General features: G+C 40.3%; 1 protein-coding gene across 3 annotated transcripts in view; it reads left to right on the forward strand.

The window, feature by feature from the left end:
• The window catches only part of DCAF5 (DDB1 and CUL4 associated factor 5), a 90,810-nt gene that overhangs the window by 48,542 nt on the left and 20,384 nt on the right, over nucleotides 1-21,884 (forward strand). For all 3 annotated transcript variants that reach the window (XM_061156803.1, XM_061156801.1, XM_061156802.1), the window contains exons 6-7: nucleotides 63-276; nucleotides 16,000-16,066. In XM_061156803.1, coding sequence (XP_061012786.1) covers nucleotides 63-276; nucleotides 16,000-16,066 — 281 coding nt within the window. The remainder of the gene's footprint in view (nucleotides 1-62; nucleotides 277-15,999; nucleotides 16,067-21,884) is intronic.

Consider the following 21,884-nt stretch of genomic DNA (forward strand, 5'->3'; position numbering starts at 1 on the left):
TTTTTTTGCAGGCTCTCATCCTGCTTGCCTCATGCCTGATCCTTGTGCTTTCTGCCTTCCAGTTCCCTCCTGCGGTATGGGGGCAACCTGTCCCTCCAAAGTGCCATGAGTGTGCGATTCAACAGCAATGGGACCCAGCTCCTGGCCCTGAGGCGTCGCCTGCCCCCTGTGCTCTATGACATCCACTCCCGCCTGCCTGTGTTCCAGTTTGACAATCAGGGTTACTTCAACTCTTGCACCATGAAAAGCTGCTGTTTTGCAGGAGATCGTGACCAGGTACGTGCCTTCTGCCTCCTGCATCCCAGATTCATGCTTTCCTCTCAGATTGTTTTTTCTGTACTGGTCTTTATTTCCCTTTAGCCATGTCAGGTAGAAATAGTTGAAGGGAAACAGTAAGTGTCTGGAGACATTCCAGTGAGTTTCTTCATCAGAGTTGCCTTTGGATAATATGAGGTACACACCGTAAACCACAATATAGTTCTGAGCAACCTACATCTGCCAAGTTTGTGAAGAGATTTTAAGATTCTAAGAGTGTGTCATTTCAGAAGAGAGGAGGAAGTCCATAGAAAATTAGCCTGCCAAAAAGGATACCTTTTTTTTTTTTTTTTCTTTGGTATCAGTGAAACACTGTGGGTACAAGCTAAGAGACATACATCCTGAATAGCCCTTTTGGGTGGCATCTTTTTCTTGGATGAAATGGGCTGTGCAACTTTGAGAGGAAGCCAGATGCTGACTCCCTCCTTTATATAACCAGCACCACGACTGGGAAGGAGAACGAAGCTGTGAAGTTTCCTGCCTTTTCACAGTCTTACTGGGAGTCCAAATACTGGTGTTGACTTAGAGCTGGCAGTTTAAAAACATACCTATACCTTGTCAGTCTTGGCCATAGAAGTGCTGAAGTGAGTGTCAGTGAATGGACCAGTTGGACTGGTCTGAGTAACCAAGTTTAAGTAAAGACAAATATAAAGAAAGATTGATCAAATAATGTTTTTTTTCCTTCTTTTTTTTTTTCTTCTTCTGAAGCACAACAAATCTTATTGCTGTTGCACATCTAGATTGGGAAAAGAAACCTTAGTTTCTTGCTAATTCTTTGTCTTCTCTTTGGATCCATCAGCTATGTCAGAATTATATGTTTAAATTCTCACATGCTGTATTCCATTGCTTTAAAGTTATTTGTGGGCAAGGGGCATACAAGAAATAGTTATTTGAGAACTTGTGAAGATCTTATTTTTTTGAAAGCAGTAGCTAGGATTTTCCTCCCTAGCTGAGGTTGCTAGAGGCTCTCCAACATCATAGCTTAAAGATTAGCATATGTAGTAGGAACACAATAAAGCTTTTTAATTAGAGTTGCTTGTTAAAGAAGCTGAGAATATCTTCTAAGTTGCCCAGACTAGGGATTTCCCCTTTTGTAAATAGAGAATGTATGTCTAAATTCAGAATTTATATTCAAGTCAGGGCCTACTTAGCTGTGATCTACACTTAAAACCACTAGGTGGCCTCAGTTATATAAGTGATAAATTTCCCTTGAGAGACCACAGTTCTTGATAGACTTAATTTTTATTAGGCAGTTTGTTTCTTGGGTGGAAAGAAGCAGTTTCTAGAGATGAACTGACTCTTGATGGAACAGGTAGCTTTCTGCTCTGCAGATGGTTGATTTAATTTCATTTAGCTGTGGAAATGACAACCAAGCGCCTCCTCCCTCTCTCTATACCTTTCTTCCATGCTTTTGTTGATTTTCCATCTTCTGTCAACCTCTTATGCATGTGAATTTTATTTCATTGAGCAATAAGAACAGGCACTACTTCATGAAGTGGTTTATTAGGTTTTATTACTGGAGACACAGGGCCTGAGGAAAAGGAGAAAAGAGGTGAAGGAGAATGGGTGCTGTGTTTTCTGTCGGTTCCTGTGTTGGCAGCCGGAACCTGTCTGCATGGAGTCCTTGAACCGAGATGTAAGAGCACCTAGGCCATGATTTCTCCAGCTTGGCACTGTCCACATTTTGGTCAGATAATTCTTCACTGTGAGGGGCTGTCCTGTGCATTCTAGGATAGTTAGCGGCATTCCTGGCCTCTCCCCACTAGGTGCCAGTGTTATCTCTCCCAGCTTTCCCCCAAACAACCAAAAATGTCTCCAGACATTGCCAGTTTATCTCCTGGGTGGAGAATTGCCCCAGGTGAGAACGTTTGACCTAAGTTACAGTTATGAGATAGATAGGGACAAGTGGGCTTCCCTGATAGCTTAGTTAGGTAAAGAATCTGCCTGCAATGCAGGAGACCCCGGTTCAATTCCTGGGTCAAGTACAGGTATTACCATTGTCAGAAACACATGAGTTGTTTTGTGGTGGTCCTGGTTATCTACATTGACAGGATGCAGTGCTTTTTGCCTTTCAGGTTATATATAATGATAAAAACATTGGATGGCTTTTGATTTTCTCTATTCAGATTTGATGGTTATGTATGTCTTATGGGAAGAGTTTGTGGGTAATGTATCCTTTCTGACAAACTAGGCTGTTTTTTAGATGGGCTAAGTGGTTCGCCATGGATAGAGGAGGATGGAAAGTCACTGAATCTTACTTCAGATCCATTTCGGAGTTAAAATCTATTTATATTCCTCATATAGATTATCAGAGTATATAACCTAGGGAATGAGACAGAGATTTATGTGTGGCTGTTTTCTTCACCCCTTAGGGACTAAGAAATGTAGCTAATTCATCATTATCTTGTCTCCAGTGCCTGGTGTACTGAGAGCACAATAAATACTTGTTGAAGTGAATCTTAAGTATTTTAGTCAGTGTGTGGTTTTTAGCTTTCTAGGCCTAAGGCTTGTCTAACTGTAAGTCAGGACTGATAATACCTGTTTTCTTGCTCAACTTCCAGGAGCTTTAGGAGGATGATTAAATAATGGATTTTCAGTGAAACTAATCAGCTGAGCTTATACTTCTAAGTGTTACACAGGAGGCCAAAATTATTGTCTCATTTCTGAAACATGTCTCTCAAAGGTGATTTACGGGCTCTGCATTTATACACTTTGGGCTGAAGCAGCAGCTACCACAGTTACTGTATGATCTGTAGGACTGGTACTCTGACTAGTTCAAACAGGATCTTTTTAGCTGCTTTCAAATTCCAAAGCCTACTCTTTCCTTATATCAGGTCTTTATATTTGATCTTGTTCTTGTATACTTTAAGAACGCCCACAGCCTGAGGTTCTGTGCTCTGCAACTCTTCCTTTAGTCATAGGCTGGGTAAGTAACCATCCCAGAGAGGAATCTGAGAATTTCCATAATAGGAATGAACACGGTCAGGAAAGGCAGTGAGTGACTTATCTATCTGAGACAGTCTTCTGGCTTTTCATTACAAGGAGATTACGCAGTCCACCCAAATCAAAACATTATGCAAGAGAGTCTGTATTTCTTATTAGACTATCCTAGGTTCACTAGGTAATTCATTAGGCCCAGAATGAAACTAGCTTTTCAAGATCTTGGACTTGGAATAAAGTGTAAAACTGAATAGTGTTTTATGTCTTCTACATGCTCATGGCCACCATTGTGGATCAGTTCTAATTATAGAGCTTTTAGAAATTTTGTACAATCCCTAGGAGGGCCTTTTACAGATGAGAAAACAGGCTTAGAGAGTTAAGTTAAAACAAGTTAAGACATACAAGTTTGAGTAGGACTAGAACCCAGATTTTTGAGCTCTCAATAGAGGCTCCTTTTCGCTGTAAGAAGGTCACAATTTAATGCCAACAGAAGCAAGGCAAGCAGCAAAGACAAATGAGTTGGGCTAGAAGTAAGCAGTAGTGAGTGGTGGGGACTATAGCCATGACTTAGATTTACCCTCCCTAAATCTAAGTGAATGCCATGTAAATGAAGCTTTGACTCAGCTTCAGCCTATTGTGGCCAAGAGGGCCTTTGGTTTTTTTCAGGAGAAACCAGAAATAAAGATGTGTTATATGATGTTTCTGTCCTTTATTGTGCCCATCTTTGCATGACATGTTCCCTTGGTATCTCTGATTTTCTTGAAGAGCTCTCTAGTCTTTCCCATTCTGTTGTTGTTTTCCTCTATTTCTTTGCATTGATCACTGAGAAAGGCTTTCTTATCTTTGCTTGCTATTCTTTGGAACTCTGCATTCAAATAGGTATATCTTTCCTTTTCTGTCCCTCTAGTCAAAACTCTGGTTTTTCCAGTAGTCATGTATGGATGTGAGAGTTGGACTATAAAGAAAGTTGAGCGCCGAAGAATTGATGCTTTTGAACTGTAGTGTTGGAGAAGACTCTTGAGAGTCCCTTGGACTGCAAGGATATCCAACCAGTCCATCCTGAAGGAGATCAGTCCTGAATATTCATTGGAAGGACTGATGTTAAAGCTGAAACTCCAATATTTTGACCACCTGATGCGAAGAGCTGGCTCATTTGAAAAGATCCTGATGCTGGGAAAGATTGAAGGTGGGAGGAAAAGGTGACGACAGGATGAGATGGTTGGATGGCATCACCGACTCAATGGACACGAGTTGGAGTAAACTCTGGGAGTTGGTGATGGACAGAGGCCTGGCATGCTGTAATCCATGAGGTCTCAAAGAGTCAGATGCGACTGAGCGACTGAACTGACTGACAAACTGATGTGAAGTTTGATTTCTAAGTATTGCAGCAAATTCATACTTCATTGTATGAATTAAATGAACAGGTGCACCATAACACCTGTTCTATTCTAGAGCCACAAGTTTCAAACCTCTGCTTCAGCAGGAAAGCATCCATTTTTCCTCTTTTCCTACTGAACTTGTCCTAACTTCATGCCCTTTCCCCCTTCCATCTTTTAAAATAAGAAGACAGATATTTACTGAGCATCTACTGTGTGCCAGATGCTGTGGTAGACACATTTACATGACTGCCAGTTTGTATCCTCTTTGAGACTTTCATTCAAAGCCCTATATACACTCTGTCACCCCCACTTTTGGCTAAAGATAGACGGTTTGTTTATTGCTATACATAATAATAATAGTATAGGGCTTCCCTGGTGGCTCAGACGATAAAGAATCTGCCTGCAGTGCAGGAGACCTGGTTTCAACCCCTGGGTTGGTTAGATCCCCTGGAGAAGGGCGTGGCTACCTGCTCCAGTAGTCTTGCCTGGAGAATCCCCATGGACAGAAGAGCCTGGTAGGCTACAGTCCATGGGGTCGCAAAGAGTTGGACACAACTGAGTGAGTAAGCACAATCTTATTGTTCAAATTTGATAACTTCTGTCATCAGATAAGGTGATATAAGTGACATCAGATTGGTTGGGCATCTACAGGAACAATTAGCCCCAAATAAAGCCTTAACTTTTTTTGTTTTTTAAGGCAGCCTACCTTCCAGATTTGCAGTTTAATGAAGAATCTTTCAGTAAAACAGCAAACAAATAGCATTCCTTCCTCTGGAGGCTGCCTAAATCTAAAGGATTCTCCTCCTTGCTTTTGTGTCATACTTGGATTTTTGTTTGTTTGTTTTCCCTTTTCTCCCTGAAGCCTGACTAGGTACATTCTGTCTCCCAAGCTTCATACTCCCCTCTGTATACTTAGTGAGTCAGTCTCTTAACAGGGTTAAAAAAGAAGGCCAATTTTCCACCTGCTAGCTTTTCTGGCACTCACTTTTAAGACAGCGCTCAGCTTTTGTTCCTTTTCTTTCACAATTCCTTAAATGGCTCTTGCCCTAGATTGCTAGAGTCCAGCGGAGTAGCTCAGGCTTCTGGGAAATAAGTCTTTCAGGCTAATGGGTTTGTGTGGCTTGGAGATGGACAGTGTGGTAATTTAAAAATCTTCTCTTGCTTTAGTCTCATTTAACACCTGACCTGATAGGCCCTACATCTTGCTGAAAGTGGGAGAGGGAATAAAGTTTTCTTGAAAGGGTTGAGCCCTTGAGTGTCTGAACATTAGTATCATTCACACAGCTCTTTTGAACTTGATAGATGGCAGAACCCCTAAAATCATGACAATTAAATCATCATATCTCATCTTCTGACTTGTACCCTGTGAAGCCAACAAAACAGCCTTGTATACCTGGCTTGGCCTCAGACGTTACATTACCACTCAACCTTTCTGTGTTAACACTGTATGGGCATAGCAGAGGTATAGGAATTTGCAGAAAGTGCGATCCAGGCCAGTAAGGCAACCTAGAGAGTTAAAGCTTTGCTTTTTTTCTTTTTCCCTAATAATTCCACGCAGTGAGGGACAGGAGCCTAGCGTGTTGCAGGGGTCGCAGACAGTCAGACACGACTGAGCGACTAAACAACAGCAACAGTAAAAACTCTGATTAAGCTCACTTGGGGGCCTAGTGTGCCATATGTTCCCCTGCAGTTGAAATAAAGGCACCCTTTTAACAGGGGAGATTCAGCTCTTGGGTTCTGTCTCCTTTGACTTGTTTTGTGTCGGCTTTTTCTTCTTCTTGCCTTTCTTTTATGTCATATATTTTTAGCCCTTTGGGCTTTCCAGGTGGCACAGCGGTAAAGAACCCGCCTGCCAATACAGGAGATGCAGATTCAGTCCCTGAGTCAGGAAGATCCCCTAGAGGAGGAAATGACAACCAACTCCAGTATTCTTGCCTGAAGAATTCTGTGGACAGAGGAACCTGGTGGGCTGTAGTCCATGGGATTGCAAAGAGTGGTACATGACAGAGCAACTGAGCACGCACACACACATTTTTGGCACTTTAGCTTCAAAAGTGCTTTCATGTCATACTAGTCCTCCCAGCGACCTTTGGGTGTTGTTGGACAGGTTTGATGCCCACGTGACACTAAGGTCTAGAGTGGTTTGAAACTGCAGATCTAGTCAGTAGCTGAACCAGGACTAGACTCAGTCCCTTGTCGGTGATGTACCCTCTTCCTCATAGGCATGCTGCCACCTGTGTTTTCAAATCAAGTGGTGATATAGCCTTTTCCATGGGCTGATGAGAAAGAGCTGAACACAGACTATTGTGGCCAAGGAATTCCTTATTGTATGTATTTTTTAGGTGAATATTTTAGGAAACTTTATTCTGTAAAGAGAAGGTAGCATGAAAATAACTTGTTAAATCAGCCATTTATAATTCTTTTCTAATCCTGAGCCTCTTTGAAATTCTAAAAGCTTTGAACACTCATTTCAGAAAAATGTACATATGCACATAGTTTTGCATATAATGTTAAGGAGTTTATGGAATTCCTGAAAACTAGGGGTTTCAAGTATTAGCAATCCTGAATTAAGGTTTAACTCAAGGATTAAACCATCTTTTGGTTCATTTACTGATGTAGAACTTAGAAAGCTTAAAAGGTTTTGGGGTGTATACAGACCTACTAGATATGATCTAGTTTTTAATTGTTAAACTGAAAAGGAACACTAGGTGACCTGATTTCTTCTTAGGAACAAATGGAATTGATGTGATCTGCTAACGCAGCATGATGGTGTTCCTTTAATGTATAGTTCCTGACTAGAAGTCTGGGCTCCACTTGGAAAATCCCTGTTAATAATGGGATGTTAATAATGATGTTAATAATGTTAACAGATGTTAATAGATGTTAATAATGGGAACAGAGTATAACCTGCCTACTTGCCCTTTTCTCCTTGTAGAGTTTACGTTAAGTAGCTTTACCACAGAAGAGAAATTGATTGCTGAAGGCCATTTGATTGATGACGCATCTTCTTGCCCAGGTTTCCAAAAGAGTTTTGCCAAAGATTCATCTTTAAGTAATTCAGGCTACTTTGTTACAAGCAGCTGTTAGAGATTTAGAGCTTTTTTTAAAAATTTCTTTCCTACTGGTTATTTCACAATTATTGGCTGTCTTTATGGAACGTTTCTTTGTTAATAGAATTTTTCCTACTCAGAACCATGAATGTTAGTTACTTTAATAAACCAAAGAATTCCAGGAGCCTAGTGGAGCTGACATGGCAAATGATCCAAAGAAGCAAAAATCATATCACTTCACATGCAAAAAATACTGTTAATCTTATGAGTATGCATATTTGTTTGCTTTTGTTGGGAGCCAACAGACCTCTATTTTCTCTTACCAAATAAAATCACATAAACCTATGGCTTTGGCCGTTTCTAAAGAAAAATTTTCTCGTTTGCTTTAGATGGTATTTGTGGCAGGCACTCAGTATAAATGATATGATCAAAGGTATATTATATACCAATAGGCAAGCCTTTTACTGAAAATAATCTCATAGAGAGCACATCACAGAATTGTTCAGTCACATTTTTTTTTCCCTTCTGACAAAGGTCAAGGAGAAATGAGAACTGTGTTTGATTTAAATGTTAGTAGCAGTTTCTTTGCTCTTCCTAATCCAGGCCAGAGAGCCATCTGGTTTTTCTGTCCTAGTCAATACAGTTAATTAGACAGGGATGCCATTTACTGGAGAAACAATTAATCAATTACTATGGGAAGAACCTTAGAACTGTGTAAACTGATCAGTACTCAGTGAATAGTAGCTGACTGATGTTTCTTTATCCATTAGCAGATACTCAGTTCAGTTCAGTTCAGTTCAGTTGCTCAGTCGTGTCCGACTCTTTGCGACCCCATGAATCGCAGCACGCCAGGCCTCCCTGTCCATCACCAACTCCCGGAGTTTACTCAAACTCATGCCCATCGAGTTGGTGATGCCATCCAGCCATCTCATCCTCTGTCGTCCCCTTCTCCTCATACCCCCAACCACTCCCAGCATTAGCAGATATTGGGGAATATAAAATACTGTGCAAACACATGTATGCACACACTTTACACTTAAACATACACATCGTGTGTGTGTGTGTGTGTGTGTGTGTGTGTGTATACACTTTGAGAGAGAAGTAGGGCAGAGAAATTGAGCAGAAAGAGATTTCTGTGTTAGTAAAGAACCTAAGACATATTCTGGGTTATTTTTGGAGTGTATCAGGTAGATGGTCTGTTCCTCCTGCCTTCTAGAACTTTTTCCTCTTTTTAATATAGATTTTGGTGGGTGTGAAGAGGGGGGCTTTTTTTGGTTTTTTTTTTGTTTGTTTGTTTCTAAACCCAGGGAGGCCTTAAAATATGATTGATAGGGAGTTATCTATATTCCAAATTTGTCCCTTTATTTGGTTTGTTTAACCGTTAAGATTTATTTATTTTTAAATTTTTTACTGACACATTTTCTTTTTTTTTAATCTTATTAAAGTATAGTTGATTTACAATGTTGTAGTAGTCTCAGGTGTACAGCAGAGTGATTCAGTTATGCATGTACATATATTCATTCTTTTTTAGATTCTCTTTTCTCTTATAGGTTGTCACACAATATTGAGTAGAGTTCCCTGTGCTATACAGGAGGTCCTTGTTGACTCTCTGTCTTATTAATAGTAGTGTGTGTGTGTTCATCCCAGGCTTCTGATTCATCCCTCCCTCTACCACATTTCCCCTTTGGTCACCATAAGTTTGTTTTCCATACCATTAAGGCTTAAATAAAGATGTTAGGGAAAAAGAAACTATTGCTTTGCTTGAAGATGGCTAATAAATAATTTTTTTCCCAGTAAGCTTCTATTTAGTAGGCATTTTTGCCATGGCAGGCCATATTTAGATCCTTCTTTGAACTTTCAAGTTATTAACATTTACTTGTGATTTAGGTCACTCTACCAAGGTGGTCTTTATATTTAGAGGCATGGGCCTCTCTGGGAGTTCAACTAGCAAAATGCCTTTGCACATAGGAAAAAGTCTTTCTTGAGAGCATGCTTGGTTTGTAGGCTCGGTTTGAGAATGCTAAAAGATGAAGAAAGGGGCAGGAGTTGTTGGAGGGCATTATGGCAGTCTACCAAAAGAGGGGGTATTTTGTGAGTGCCTGTTTTCTCTAAAGGTTAATAGATTGACAGAGGACATGTGGGTGAATAAAATAGTGACAGAGTGCTAATATGGTGACTTGGGTGGGGTGGTTGGTGGTGATGGTGGTCATGCTGGTGGTTCCTTGAACCTATTAGGAGGAACAATTGTTGCTCTTGTATGCTTGAACAAATTAGTATCTCCATACTGACAGTGGGTGAGATAAAATGCACTGGCCTCAGGTTAACTCTGCTTAAGATGACTGGGTTGCATTAAGATCAGTAAACAGACTTTCCTCTTGGGATGTGAAATGAATGAACAGTTAAGAGATGAGGTTAAAGTGTAGCCAACCTTTAAGCTTTGTGGCCAGCTGAGAAGGATTATGGATGGTGTGCATCCACATAAGAACTTATGCTCATTTTTGCATTGGTATCACCTGTCTTAACCCACAAAGTCAAGTTAAAACTGAGTATGTCTTCTACTCGCTGATCTGAAGTAGCCTGTGGGTCTCCCACCTCCCCCCCCCCCCCCCCCCCCATACCTCAGCATTTTAGGAAGTGGGACTTCTATTGCCTAAAAAACGGATTCCCTAAAACATTGTTTCGCCTTTGGAACCCTGCCCTATATGTCTGTGTTAGGATACAAGGTGAGACACTCATGGGAATTGAGTTTTTAATTTGTCACTCACCCCTCAGTCAGAGGCTTCACCCTCCCTCAACCTGGGAGGAGAGGGATCTTTCCAACTGCTCTGATGATGTTAAATGTATCTCTGGACTCAGCCCATTTGAAATGATGCTTTTGCAAAGCTTTAAACTGAGAAAGAAAGGGAAGGAGGATGGGAGGGAGAGAAAGAAAGAAAGAAAGAGACAGAAAGTAAGGGAGGAAGGGAAAAGAGAAGAAACAGATCTCTTTTGGCTTCCTTGTATTTTAAAATAGCCCAGGGCTCTAGCCTTTCTCCTAGAGTGTTCCTCTCCCAGATATCCGCGTAACTTGCTCCCTCATTTCCTTTGGGGCTCTGCTCAAAATGCCGTTTTATCAGAGAGGCCTTCTGTGACCACCCTATATAAAATGGAACTAACCACCCCCAGCACTCCCTATATGCTCTAAGCTTCTGTTTAATTTTTCTCTGTAACACTGTTTCTGGACATGTTACATATATATATATATATATATATATATTTAAACTTTTTTCCCCCCTGTTCACTCTCCAGTATATATGTGTAAAATTCTTTTCCTCTTCTCACCCAATAAAATGTAACTCACATGAAGGTAGGGACAGGGTCTTTTTTGATCAGTACTGTGCTCCTTTCCCTGGGACAGTGCCCAACACATAGTAGACATTCAGTAAATATTTGTTTGATGAATAAATGGATGAACTCATTTTTATTTTACTCTCCCACAGTCAGCAGTATCCCAGGCAGCCAACTTTTAATGTTGGAAGGGGCCCAGCAGACAAGCAAGAAATGCCATAAATGAATTCCTCAGGGCAGTTATGTGATTCTAGTGTGTGTGAACACTAAAACGGTCTGACTAGACGGCAGTGGGTCAAGACCCCCTCCTTGGAAATTATCCCGAACTGTTCCCTTGTGGTGGTTGCAAGAGGAAAAAAGGGTCAGGAATTGCCCTTATCCCTGAGAGGAAGCCTGTACGTTGTACTCATTTTCTCTGTATTTCTGGAGCTGTCATATTAAATCCAAGAGGCCTTAGCTCTGCGGGAGTTTTCTTCCTTCTAAGGCAATCTTCTGAGTCAGCATTCTGTCTGGGAGTCCCCTTTAACTTGTTATGGCTTTCCCTGGTGAATAGTTGAACAGAGGAGGGAAGCACTGATCCTTCGCAGTGATGTGTTAATAGTAAAACCTCTGAAAAGCCCAGCCTCAGCTCACTCCTTTTTTAATATTTGTTTTTTGTTTGTTTAGTTTGGGAAAAGTATGGGGGTGGGCACAGGGTAGAGGGAATTCTCTGTGTGAAGTTCTGTAGCCTCTTTTAAACACAGAACATGAAATGATGAGCTGTTGAATAATATGTGTATTTTATATATAAATTATTAGTGCACAGTTCTTTTGTGTTCTGTCCCCCCTCTCCTATGTGTCTTAATTTGGGTTCAGATATCAGATACAAGTAGTTTATTTGGAAATGCAGGAAATATCATAGGAGTGAAAACGAGAAATAGGAAAAGGAAGGATGATTTAGTGAGCCAGCTACAACTGTGGGCAGTTGAAGTTTGATCCTGAGGGGAAGGGGTATAGAACACATGACATGTGTGCATACTCACTTGTGTCTGACTCTTATGACCCTGTGGACTGTAGCCCGCCAGGCGCTTCTGTCCATGGCATTTTCTAGGCAAGAATACTGGAGTGGTTGCCATTTCCTCCTCCAGGGGATCTTCCCAACCCAGGGATCGAACCCACATCTACTGCTTGTCCTGCATTGGTAGGTGGATTCTTTAGCACTGAGCCACCAGGAAATCCTTTAGGACACACGCTTCAGGCTGTTCTACCTGGGAACAAGGTAGATAGAATATTGATGTGCCGGCTTCCTTGAGTCGTTGTAGGAACCTGCTCCCAAGGAGGTTCGTTCCCTAGAGCAGCCTGCAGCCTCCTGGGCCTTGGAGAATACTTTAGATAGAGAGAGATGAATACTGGCACTTGGCAGTCAGGTACACTAAGCAGTAAGGCATGAGGGACATGAGCCGGGTATGAAGGAGTGAGTTACCCGTGCTTCCGCTTTCTGTTAAAACGACGTGAGTACCACAGCTTTATCTTTGCTCTTTGCTTTATCCTTTTTCTACCACATCTTTATCTGGGGGTGGCTCAGGGCTCAAATCTGTCTTGCTTTGACTTCTGTGACTCACCAGGCACCTTATTTCTCATAACGGCACCTAGTGATGTCTACTTAATGGCATGGTAGTTGTGTACCTACGTGTATGTTTTCTACTTAAATTAAGCTCCTTGGGAATCTGGATATTACCTTATATTTCTTTGTAAACATCAGAGTGCCTGGCATGTAAGTGCTTGGCTCTTGTGTAATTAATGAATTTTTCCTCCTAACTACTAGGTAGTTTAGCAAAACAGGCTGTGAGAGGAAAGACTTGGGCTCTTGAATTCCAGCTTCCTAACTTCAAATAAGATAGTATCATAAACTGCAGGGAGTTAGTGAATGGACCTTAAATCAAGACAAAGAGGATTCGTCTTCTCTTTTTTTCTTTTATTTTTAAGGGAAAAATTTTAAGTGTATAATATTGTGGTGATAAGTACATTAACATTGGTCTGTAACCATCACCAGCATATGTCTCTAAAAGTTTTTCATCTTATAAAACTGTAATTCTTAAAAAAACAAAAAAAAAACAAAAACTGAAACTCTGTACCCAGTTAACACTATCTCCCCACTCTCCCCTGCTCCCTGGTCTTGGTAAACCAGCATTCTACTTTCTGTCTCTCTGAATTTGACTACTCACTTATTCTATTAACCTCATAAGTGGAAGCATACAGTATTTGTCTTTTTGTAATGAACACACAATGTTCAGGATACATCCTCGTTGTAGCTCATGTCAGAATTTCCTTCCTTTTGAAATCTGAATTATATTCCACCATGTGTATACACCACATTTTGTTTATATATTCATCTGATGATGGGCACTTGGGTTGCTTCCCTCTTTGGCTGTTATAAATAAAACTGCTATAAACATTGTTATATAAATATCTCTAAGAGATCCTGCATTCAGTTCTTTTAGATATATATCCAGAGGTGGAATTGATGACTCATGTAGTAATTTTATTCTTAATTTTTTGAGGAACTGTTTTCTATTTTTTTTTATAGTAGTCATCCTAATGAGTGTGAGACAGTATCTCATTGTGGTTTTGATATGCCTTTCCCTAATGATGAGTGATGTTGAGCTTTTTTTTAATGTGCTTATTGGCCATTTGTATATGGCCATTATATGTTTCTTCTTTGGAGAATGTCTGTTCAAGTACTTTGCCCATTTTTAAAATCTTTGGTTTTTGTTGTTGAGGAAACTTTTTAATTGAAGTGTAGTAGGACTAGACTGAGTTTCTTTATTTTGAGCATACTTACGTAGTAACCATGGGCCAGGAGTTTAGGGACTTTCAGCCCTGATCTGGCTTCCATCATTCCTTCACAGGGTAATCATAGAATCCTAGAACTAAAGGAGCCTTAGCCTCTTCTGGTTGCCATAACAAAATACCACAGACTGGGTGACTTATAATTTTTATAATTTCAATAATTTCTTTCTAACAGTTACGGAGGCTGGAAGTCCAAGGTCAGAGTGCCAACCTGGTTGGATTGTGGTATAGGCTGTCTTCATGGTTGCAGCCAGCTGACTTCACTGTTTCTTCACATGGTGGAAGGGGCTAGGGAGCTCTGTAGGGTCTCTTTTAAAGAGTGCTAATCCCATTTATGAGGGCTCTACCCTCAAGACACAATTATTTCCCAAAGGCCCCATCTTCTGATATTACCACATAGGCATTAGGATTTGAACATGTGAATTTGGGGAGACACAAACATTTAGACCAGAGCAACGAGCAACCAGATGAGGAAACTGAACCCACTTCTTTTTCCACTGTGCCCTGGGCCAAATCACCTAGTCCCCGTGGATAACATTTTCTTCATCTTTGAATACAAGTTTCTGTATCTCCTTTATCATGTCACTACTGGTGTTTTGAAGACTGGTAAATTGATTTTTAATGATTATAATGTATTTAATAACATTTTTATTAGGCATGAGGTTGTGCCTATATTGGACTTTTACTTTTTTTGGATGTTCATAGTGTCATTTTTAAGTCAGAAATTTTCATTAGAAAACTGTAGGCCTTTATTTTTCTAGGTAAATAAGCAGATGGGACCAAAAGGCAGGAAGTAATGCTGAGCTAAATGTAATGTAGAGCACTTTTGTTAATCTTTGGAAATAAGTGAACTCAACAGAATTGCTCACTGGTTGCCATTAGACAGTGTTAGACAATGCTCTTATGGGTTCTAATTAGAATAGATTTGGCTTAGTGACCTGCCTTTTTGAGATCAGGCAGTTTGAAGCCACCCCATGAAAGGGGCGCTAACTCATAGCTGGATTGACAGTGGCTTCCTACTCAATGATGTCAGATGACAACAGGCAAGTTCAGGATGCTTGGGCTTGCATAAAAGGTCTCTGGGAAGCTCCTAAATTTTATTTTTTTTTTAAATGTGGTATAAAGTATATGTAATATAAAACTTAACACTGTAGCCATCTAAACTGTGCAGTTTTGTGGCATTAAGTATATTCATATTGTTGTGTAACCATCACAACTGTCCATCTCCAGAACCTTTTCATCTTTCCAGACTGAAACTCTATACTCATTAAACAGTAGTGCCCCGTTTCTCTTCCCTCCCCGTCCTTGGCAACTACCATTGTGCTTTTCGTCTCTGTGAATTTGACTATTCTCTGTTCCTCATGCAACAGTTGTCTTTTTGTATCTGGCTTATTTTATTTAGCAAAATGTCTTCAGTTTTCACCCATGTTGTAGCACGTGTCAGAATTCTTTTTAAGGCTAAATAATATTCCATTGTATGGATATGTATATATACCACCTTTTATTTGTCTGCTCATCCACTGATGTACATTTAGGTCGTCTCCACATTTTGGCTGTTGTGAGCATTATACTGTGAACATTAGTGTACTGATAGCTTGAGTTCCTGCTTTCAGTTGTTTGGTGTATACCTAGGAGTGGGATTTCTGGGTTGTATGGTAGTTCTGTGTTTAACTTTTTGAGGAGCCTCCATTTTCTGTTCCACAGTGACTGCAGCATTATGTAGCCCCACCAGCAGTGCACATTGGGTCCAGTTTATCCACATACTCACGAGCTCTTGTTTTCTGTCCATTTGCTTTCCGTAACAGCCATCCTAATTGGTGTGAAGTGGTACTACATTGTGGTTTTCATTGTCATTTCCCTAATGATTAGTGATGTTAAGCATTTTTTCATGTTATTGGCTATTTTTATACTTTTCTGGAAAAATATCTATTCAAGTCCTTTGCCCATTTTTAAATCAGTTTGGTTGTTTGTTGCTGAGTTTTAGCCAACTAGTCTTTTGATTTGTAGATACTTTTAAGAGAGTGCTGTGCTGTACCTTATGACTATATGTTCATTTATCTTGTTTATTTTTAAAAAACCTTTTCCTGTATAGATAGGTGGATACATATATTATCAATCAGCACATAAGTAATAAATACATATTTTTTTTGTTTCAACAGTATATCCTTTCAGGCTCTGATGACTTCAACCTGTACATGTGGAGAATTCCTGCAGATCCAGAAGCAGGTGAGCATATCCTTAATATGAATCTGCTGCTAATATTGGCGCTATTGACCTTCTGCATGCTGTGCCCTGAAAGGGCAGATCTGTAGAAACAGAAGATATTTCTCCTTTAATATAATAAATTTATTGGAGAGTGACCAAAGTAAACTTTAAAATAAAAATTAGAAGCCAGATTTAGCTATAACCTTCATGTATACCGTTATCTGACATAATCATGCTCAGATTTTTTCTCCTAAGAACTTTTCTTTAGACTTCTTGGGTCGCCTCCTCTTTATTGTCCTCTCTCCTGTTTCACACTTGGAGTGTTTTTTACCTTGCTTTTCCTTTGTCGCTGTGCGTTCCTGCTCCACGTGTTCCTCTACAAACAGTTGTTAGGGCCTCTGCCCTCCCTTTGGCCTCCCTGGTGATGTTAATTAAAGGGAAACTTTATTAATGGACAGATGTACTCCCTGGAGTTTGGCGGATCCCAGACATGAGAGAAATTAGGAAGAAATGTTTCTGCCTTTGCTCGAGATGTATTCTGAAAAAGCTTTCCATAAGTTTGGATCTAGGCCATCTGAGCTTTCAGACAGCATGGATCATTCTTGATACTAGTGTCCTCACGTGCTCAGATGAGTGTTTCACTGGTGGCTTCCTACTGGTAGAAAAATACCTGTTTTTTATTCTCAGGACACTTCAATACAGCCATCTGCTCCAGGTGACACATGGCATCACACTGGAAAATGGCAGGAAAGGAATAGAGGACTGTGCTGATAATGTTACACAAAATGTGTCTAGGTCTTAGAGTTGAGGAAAGTTGTTGGCTTGCCTATTGCTGAATTAACAATATTGTTACCAAACATCTGCCTTTCAGAACTTGATGAGGCTTGCTTTTAGAAAAACTATCCTATTGCTATGCTCTGGTTACTAAACAAGTTACAAAAGGCCTTTTTCCCCTTATGGAATTTGGAAAGTGTGAATGAAGCATCTTACTTTTGACGTACAACCAGATGGGACAGCAACAGTCTATCTGAACAAAAAATGATGTTCTATCTCTAGAATTAATCCTGTATTAAGTCTCCCACCCCCATGAATCCTAGATTGATTAGCTGAGAAATAATCTTTGGGCTTAATTGTATCTTTTACATGATCTTGAAGACTTCATTATTAAGTCTATGTGACTTTCAAAATGGAAGGTAGATAATTTCCCTCTCCTAGGACTGCTCTCTGGAATCTTTTTCATGTTTGTATTGAGAGAAGGGGAAAGAATTATCAGTAGTATTGTAGATTTTTTTCACCTACTGATTTCTGTACTGGCTTAGGGTATGGGCCACTGTTAGGCTGCCTTTATACATGTAGATGATTATGCGCTCTCTGGGTTGGCAGGGACCCTCAGAACTGATTTAGGACTCCAATACTGAAACTGGGAAATGGGTGCCTGGACCTTCCAAGGGTTGTATAGGCACAGTTAGTTTAAAGGAATCCATTTCTAGATTCTTAAATTCCATGTGTATTGTCCTTTCCCACTTCCCCTTTCCCCTTTGTCCTTCTCCCACTTTACAGAAAAAGAAGCAAGCAAACAGATAAACAAAAAATACCAGAAAATCAGAAATATTCCAGAAATATCTGACCACTTGAACCTTGGCATGGTGCATTGCCCTTAAGGTATAAAAATCTCTTAAGGTGGCCAAAAAAACAACTGAAGGATTCTTTAATCATAGGGCTATAGCCCAACCCACCCCCTCCCTTCTCCCCTATCTTCTTATGCAGTAAATTGCTTATTTTTATAGTAATTGGTTTTTATAAAACATTAAATGTATATCTGTTTTGATCAGTTGTGTTCCAGTAAGAATTATAATTCCCTGGAGAAAGAAATGGCAACCCACTCCAGTATTCTTGCCTGGAAAGTCCCATGGTCAGAGGACCCTGGCGGGCTACAGTCCATGGGGTCACAAAAGAGTCAGACACAACTGAGCGACTGAACAGAATTGTAATGGTAACTCTAATCCGATACAGTACCAAAATGTTAACACTTAGAGCCTTACAGTCACAGCAAATAAAAAAAAATCTGAATTTGTATATATAGTTTTGTTGGTGATTCTGATAGAATTTTTATAAAAATATATTATGTTGAAGTTTGGGGGAAAGTAAGTAAAGTAGAAATGTTATTTCAAAGAGGGAAAAGGAATGATGTAAAATTTCTATTAAAAAATAGTTAGACTTCAGATTCCACATAGGATGCAGTAGGTAGTTCCCACTGCAATAAGTACAAAAGTCAAATTACAAAAGCCACCTTTTTAAAGATGTCAGAAAGCTGTGGTAATAGTGTGTGAGAACTAAAGTTCTGAAGAAGGAAGAGTCTTCCCAACTGAGCAGAAGGTCTGGCTGTGCTCAGTTCTGACGGCATCTGTGCCCAGGTTGTCAGTGGAGCTGCCATGGACAGCCTCTACCACGGTCAAAAGAAATCAGTTTTCAACAGCCACATGGGTTGATGGGATAGATTAGATTCAGAGGAACCCCAAACACATGACCAGTCTTCTCTGCAGGACATTTGCTGGGTGCTGGGGTTGTACTGGGAGTTAGGGGACTAGACTGGAAAGCAGAATGAAGTGCCTATGGTATACAGGGCTTAGGAGACGGAGTTCCCCTAGTGGGAGGGGTCTGCTCCACAGGGTATTTTGAACCTGCTTGGAAAAGGATAATAAAGAGATAAGCTTAAAACCTCCAAAGGACAGAAGCAGAGAACAGAGGTTTCACAGGCTCTCCATCAAAAGCCCAAGAGGCTACACTCGAGGATGGAGCTGGACCAGAAAGGCAAAGTGTAGTCTCTTGCAATCTCCTGGTATGTAGAACACAAACTCCCACTGGTGGAAGATACCTGCAACATGCGGGCTACAGGTCTTGCCTTTGAGAGATTTGAAACGAGAAGCAGACTTAGTCTGACTAAAGAAGCAGCCCAGCCCTGCCTGGCCCTCCTGCTTGGATGAGGGTGGCCAGCCCCTTACCTTCTCGAGAAAAGCAATAGAATGGGTGAATGCTAGATGGAGGAAGTGACTTTCATCTCTGTATCGGTCTGCTACGGCTGCCATTACAAAATCCCACAGACTGGGTTATTTAAGCAGCAGAACTGTATTTCCTCACAGTTCTGGATGTCCACGATCAAGGTTCTGGCAAGTTTGATTTCTCCGGAGACCTCTCTCCTGGGCTTACTGATGACTGTCCTCTGTCTGTGGTCTCACATGGCCTTTTCTTGCTAATGTCTCATTGCTGATGTCCCTTCCTCCTCTTATGAGAACATCAGTCTTATTGGATTAGAGTCCTACCCTTATAATTTGCTTAACCTTAATTATCTCTTTAAAGCCTCTGTCTCCAAATAGTCACTTTGGGAGGTTGGGACGTCGACATATGAATTTGCAAGAGACACAGTTCAGTCCATAACAGTCACTGTGGTTCTTTATCCTCAATGTCCAGCATGCAATAAAAAAGTTATGAAACAGGAAAATGTGGTCAGGGATCAAAAGAAGCCAATCCACAATGTTATCTAGATATTGAAGTCAAATAATCAGGAACTTTAAATATTGTAAGTGTGATAAAATATAAAAGATGGACAAAATTGATAAAAAGATGGAAAATTTCAACAGAGAATTGGAATCTACTTAGAAAAAAAAATGTAGACATTCTAAAACTGAAAAACATGTCTAAAACTAATAATTTTTTGGCTGGGTTTAATTGTGAAAGGACAGGTTTGGTGAATCGAAGACAGGTCAATAGAAGACATTTGAACTGAAGGACAATGAGAATGGAGAATGTATGACAAAACCCACTGAAATGTTGTGAAGTAATTAGCCTCCAACTAATAAAAAATAAATAAATAAATAAATTTTAAAAAAAAATAAATAAAACTTTGTGATACAAAAAAAAAACAAAACAAAACAAACAAAAAAAAAAAAAGAATGGAGAATGGAAAGAGCTAAACCAGAGTGTAAGAGACAAGAGGGACATAGATGATCTAACATATCCATATGACATTGAAATCCCAGAAGGATAAGAGAAAGTGAAGCAGAAGTAATACATGAAGAAATAATAGCTGAAAGTTTCCAGAACAAATGAAATATGCCAATTTTCAGATTCAAAAACTCAGAGTAAACACAACAATGTAGATTCAAACAAGCAAGAGTAAATACAACACACCTAAGCACATCATAAATCAAACTGTTGAAAGCAAAAGATAATGAGAAAAGGCCTAAAAGCAGCCGAAGAAAATGGACAAATTACCTGTAAATAAACAGCAGTAAGATTGACGATCAAACGATGGGAGCCAGACTGTAATAGAACGATATCTCTGAAGTGCTTAAAGAATTAAAACCTGCCAACCTTGAATTCTATACACAAGGAAAATATCTTTCAAAAATATAGGTAAAATAAAAGGCATTTTTAAAAAAGAAATTACAGTTTTTATATAATTACTTAGCAGCCCTCATGAATTGATACGTCTAAACATTGAGCATCGACCGGTTATTTGCATTACAAAAAGAAAGGCAGCTAGACATTATGAGTGTGCTGATGAGAAACCCTGAATCTGATCAGACCTCAGGGTCCAGCTTTAATCTGCAGGTAGCACGGAGGACGGAGGGGTGTATGTAGTACTACTACACTGTGAGGGTACAATCCACAAAACCCAGACTGTTAGAGACTGTAGGTGAAATGGTCTTATGTTCTTCAACAGATACATTCTGATGATGAAAGAAAGCATGGACAGGGGGTAACCTATTGTATAAAAAATCCAAAAGATATATTAACTAAAACAAAAAACAAGCAAAACTATTCAGGAGGGAATTCCCTGGAGAAATTGAGTGGCAGTTCAGTGGTTAGGGACTCCACATTTTCACTGCCGAAGGCCCGGCTTTGATTCTTGGTTGAGGAACTAAGATCCCACAAGCTGTGTGGTGTGCCCACCGCCCCCCTCCCCCCACCCCAAATGAAAAGTATTTAGGAATGTATACTAAAATAAATAAAAAATTATTTTAAAAAGCAAGAAAGTGATTAATATAGAAGTCAAGGTAATGGTGTATTTGTGGGGTGTTTTTTTGGTCTGCGCTGGGTCTTTGCTGAGTGTGGGCTTTTTCTAGTTATGGCAAGTGGGGGCTACTCTTCATTGAGGTATGCAAGCTTTTCATTCTGGTGGCTTCTCTTGCTATGGAGCCTGAGCTCTAGGGCGTGTAGGCTTCAGTAGTTGCCGTGCCCTGACTTAGTTGCTCTGCGGCATATGGGATCAAACCCATGTCCCCTGCATTGGCAGGTGGATTCTTAACTACTAGACCACCCAGGAAGTCCCAGGATAATGATTTCTTTAGGGAAGGGAAGAGGTTGTAATAGGGATGAGGCACATAGAGGCCTCTGAATGGCCAAGAAAAATTCCATTTCTTGACCCGGGTGTTGGTATTAGGTGTTCATCTTACAAAATTTCATGAAGCTATACTTTTTTAAATTTTATTTAATTTATGGTTTTCCTTTATTTACTTTTGGCTGTGCTGGGTCTTCGTTACTGTGTGGGCTTTTCTCTATTTGCAGCAAGCGGGAGGGGCTACTCTCTAGTTGTGGTGCAAAGGCTTCTCATTATGTGACTTCTCTTGTTGCAGAGCACGGGACCCTAGGCACAGGGGCTTCAGTAGTTGCAACTCCTGGGCTCTAGAGCACGGGCTCAATAGTTGTGGCGCGTGAGCTCGGTTGCCCAGTTGCATGTGGGATCTTCCCAGACCAGACCAGGGGTCAAACCTGTGTCTCCTGCACTGGCAGGTGGGTTCTTTACCACTGAGCCACCAGGGAAGCCCTAATTTATACT

The sequence above is a fragment of the Dama dama genome, chromosome 12 (assembly GCF_033118175.1).
Source record: "Dama dama isolate Ldn47 chromosome 12, ASM3311817v1, whole genome shotgun sequence".
Lineage (NCBI taxonomy): Eukaryota > Metazoa > Chordata > Mammalia > Artiodactyla > Cervidae > Dama > Dama dama.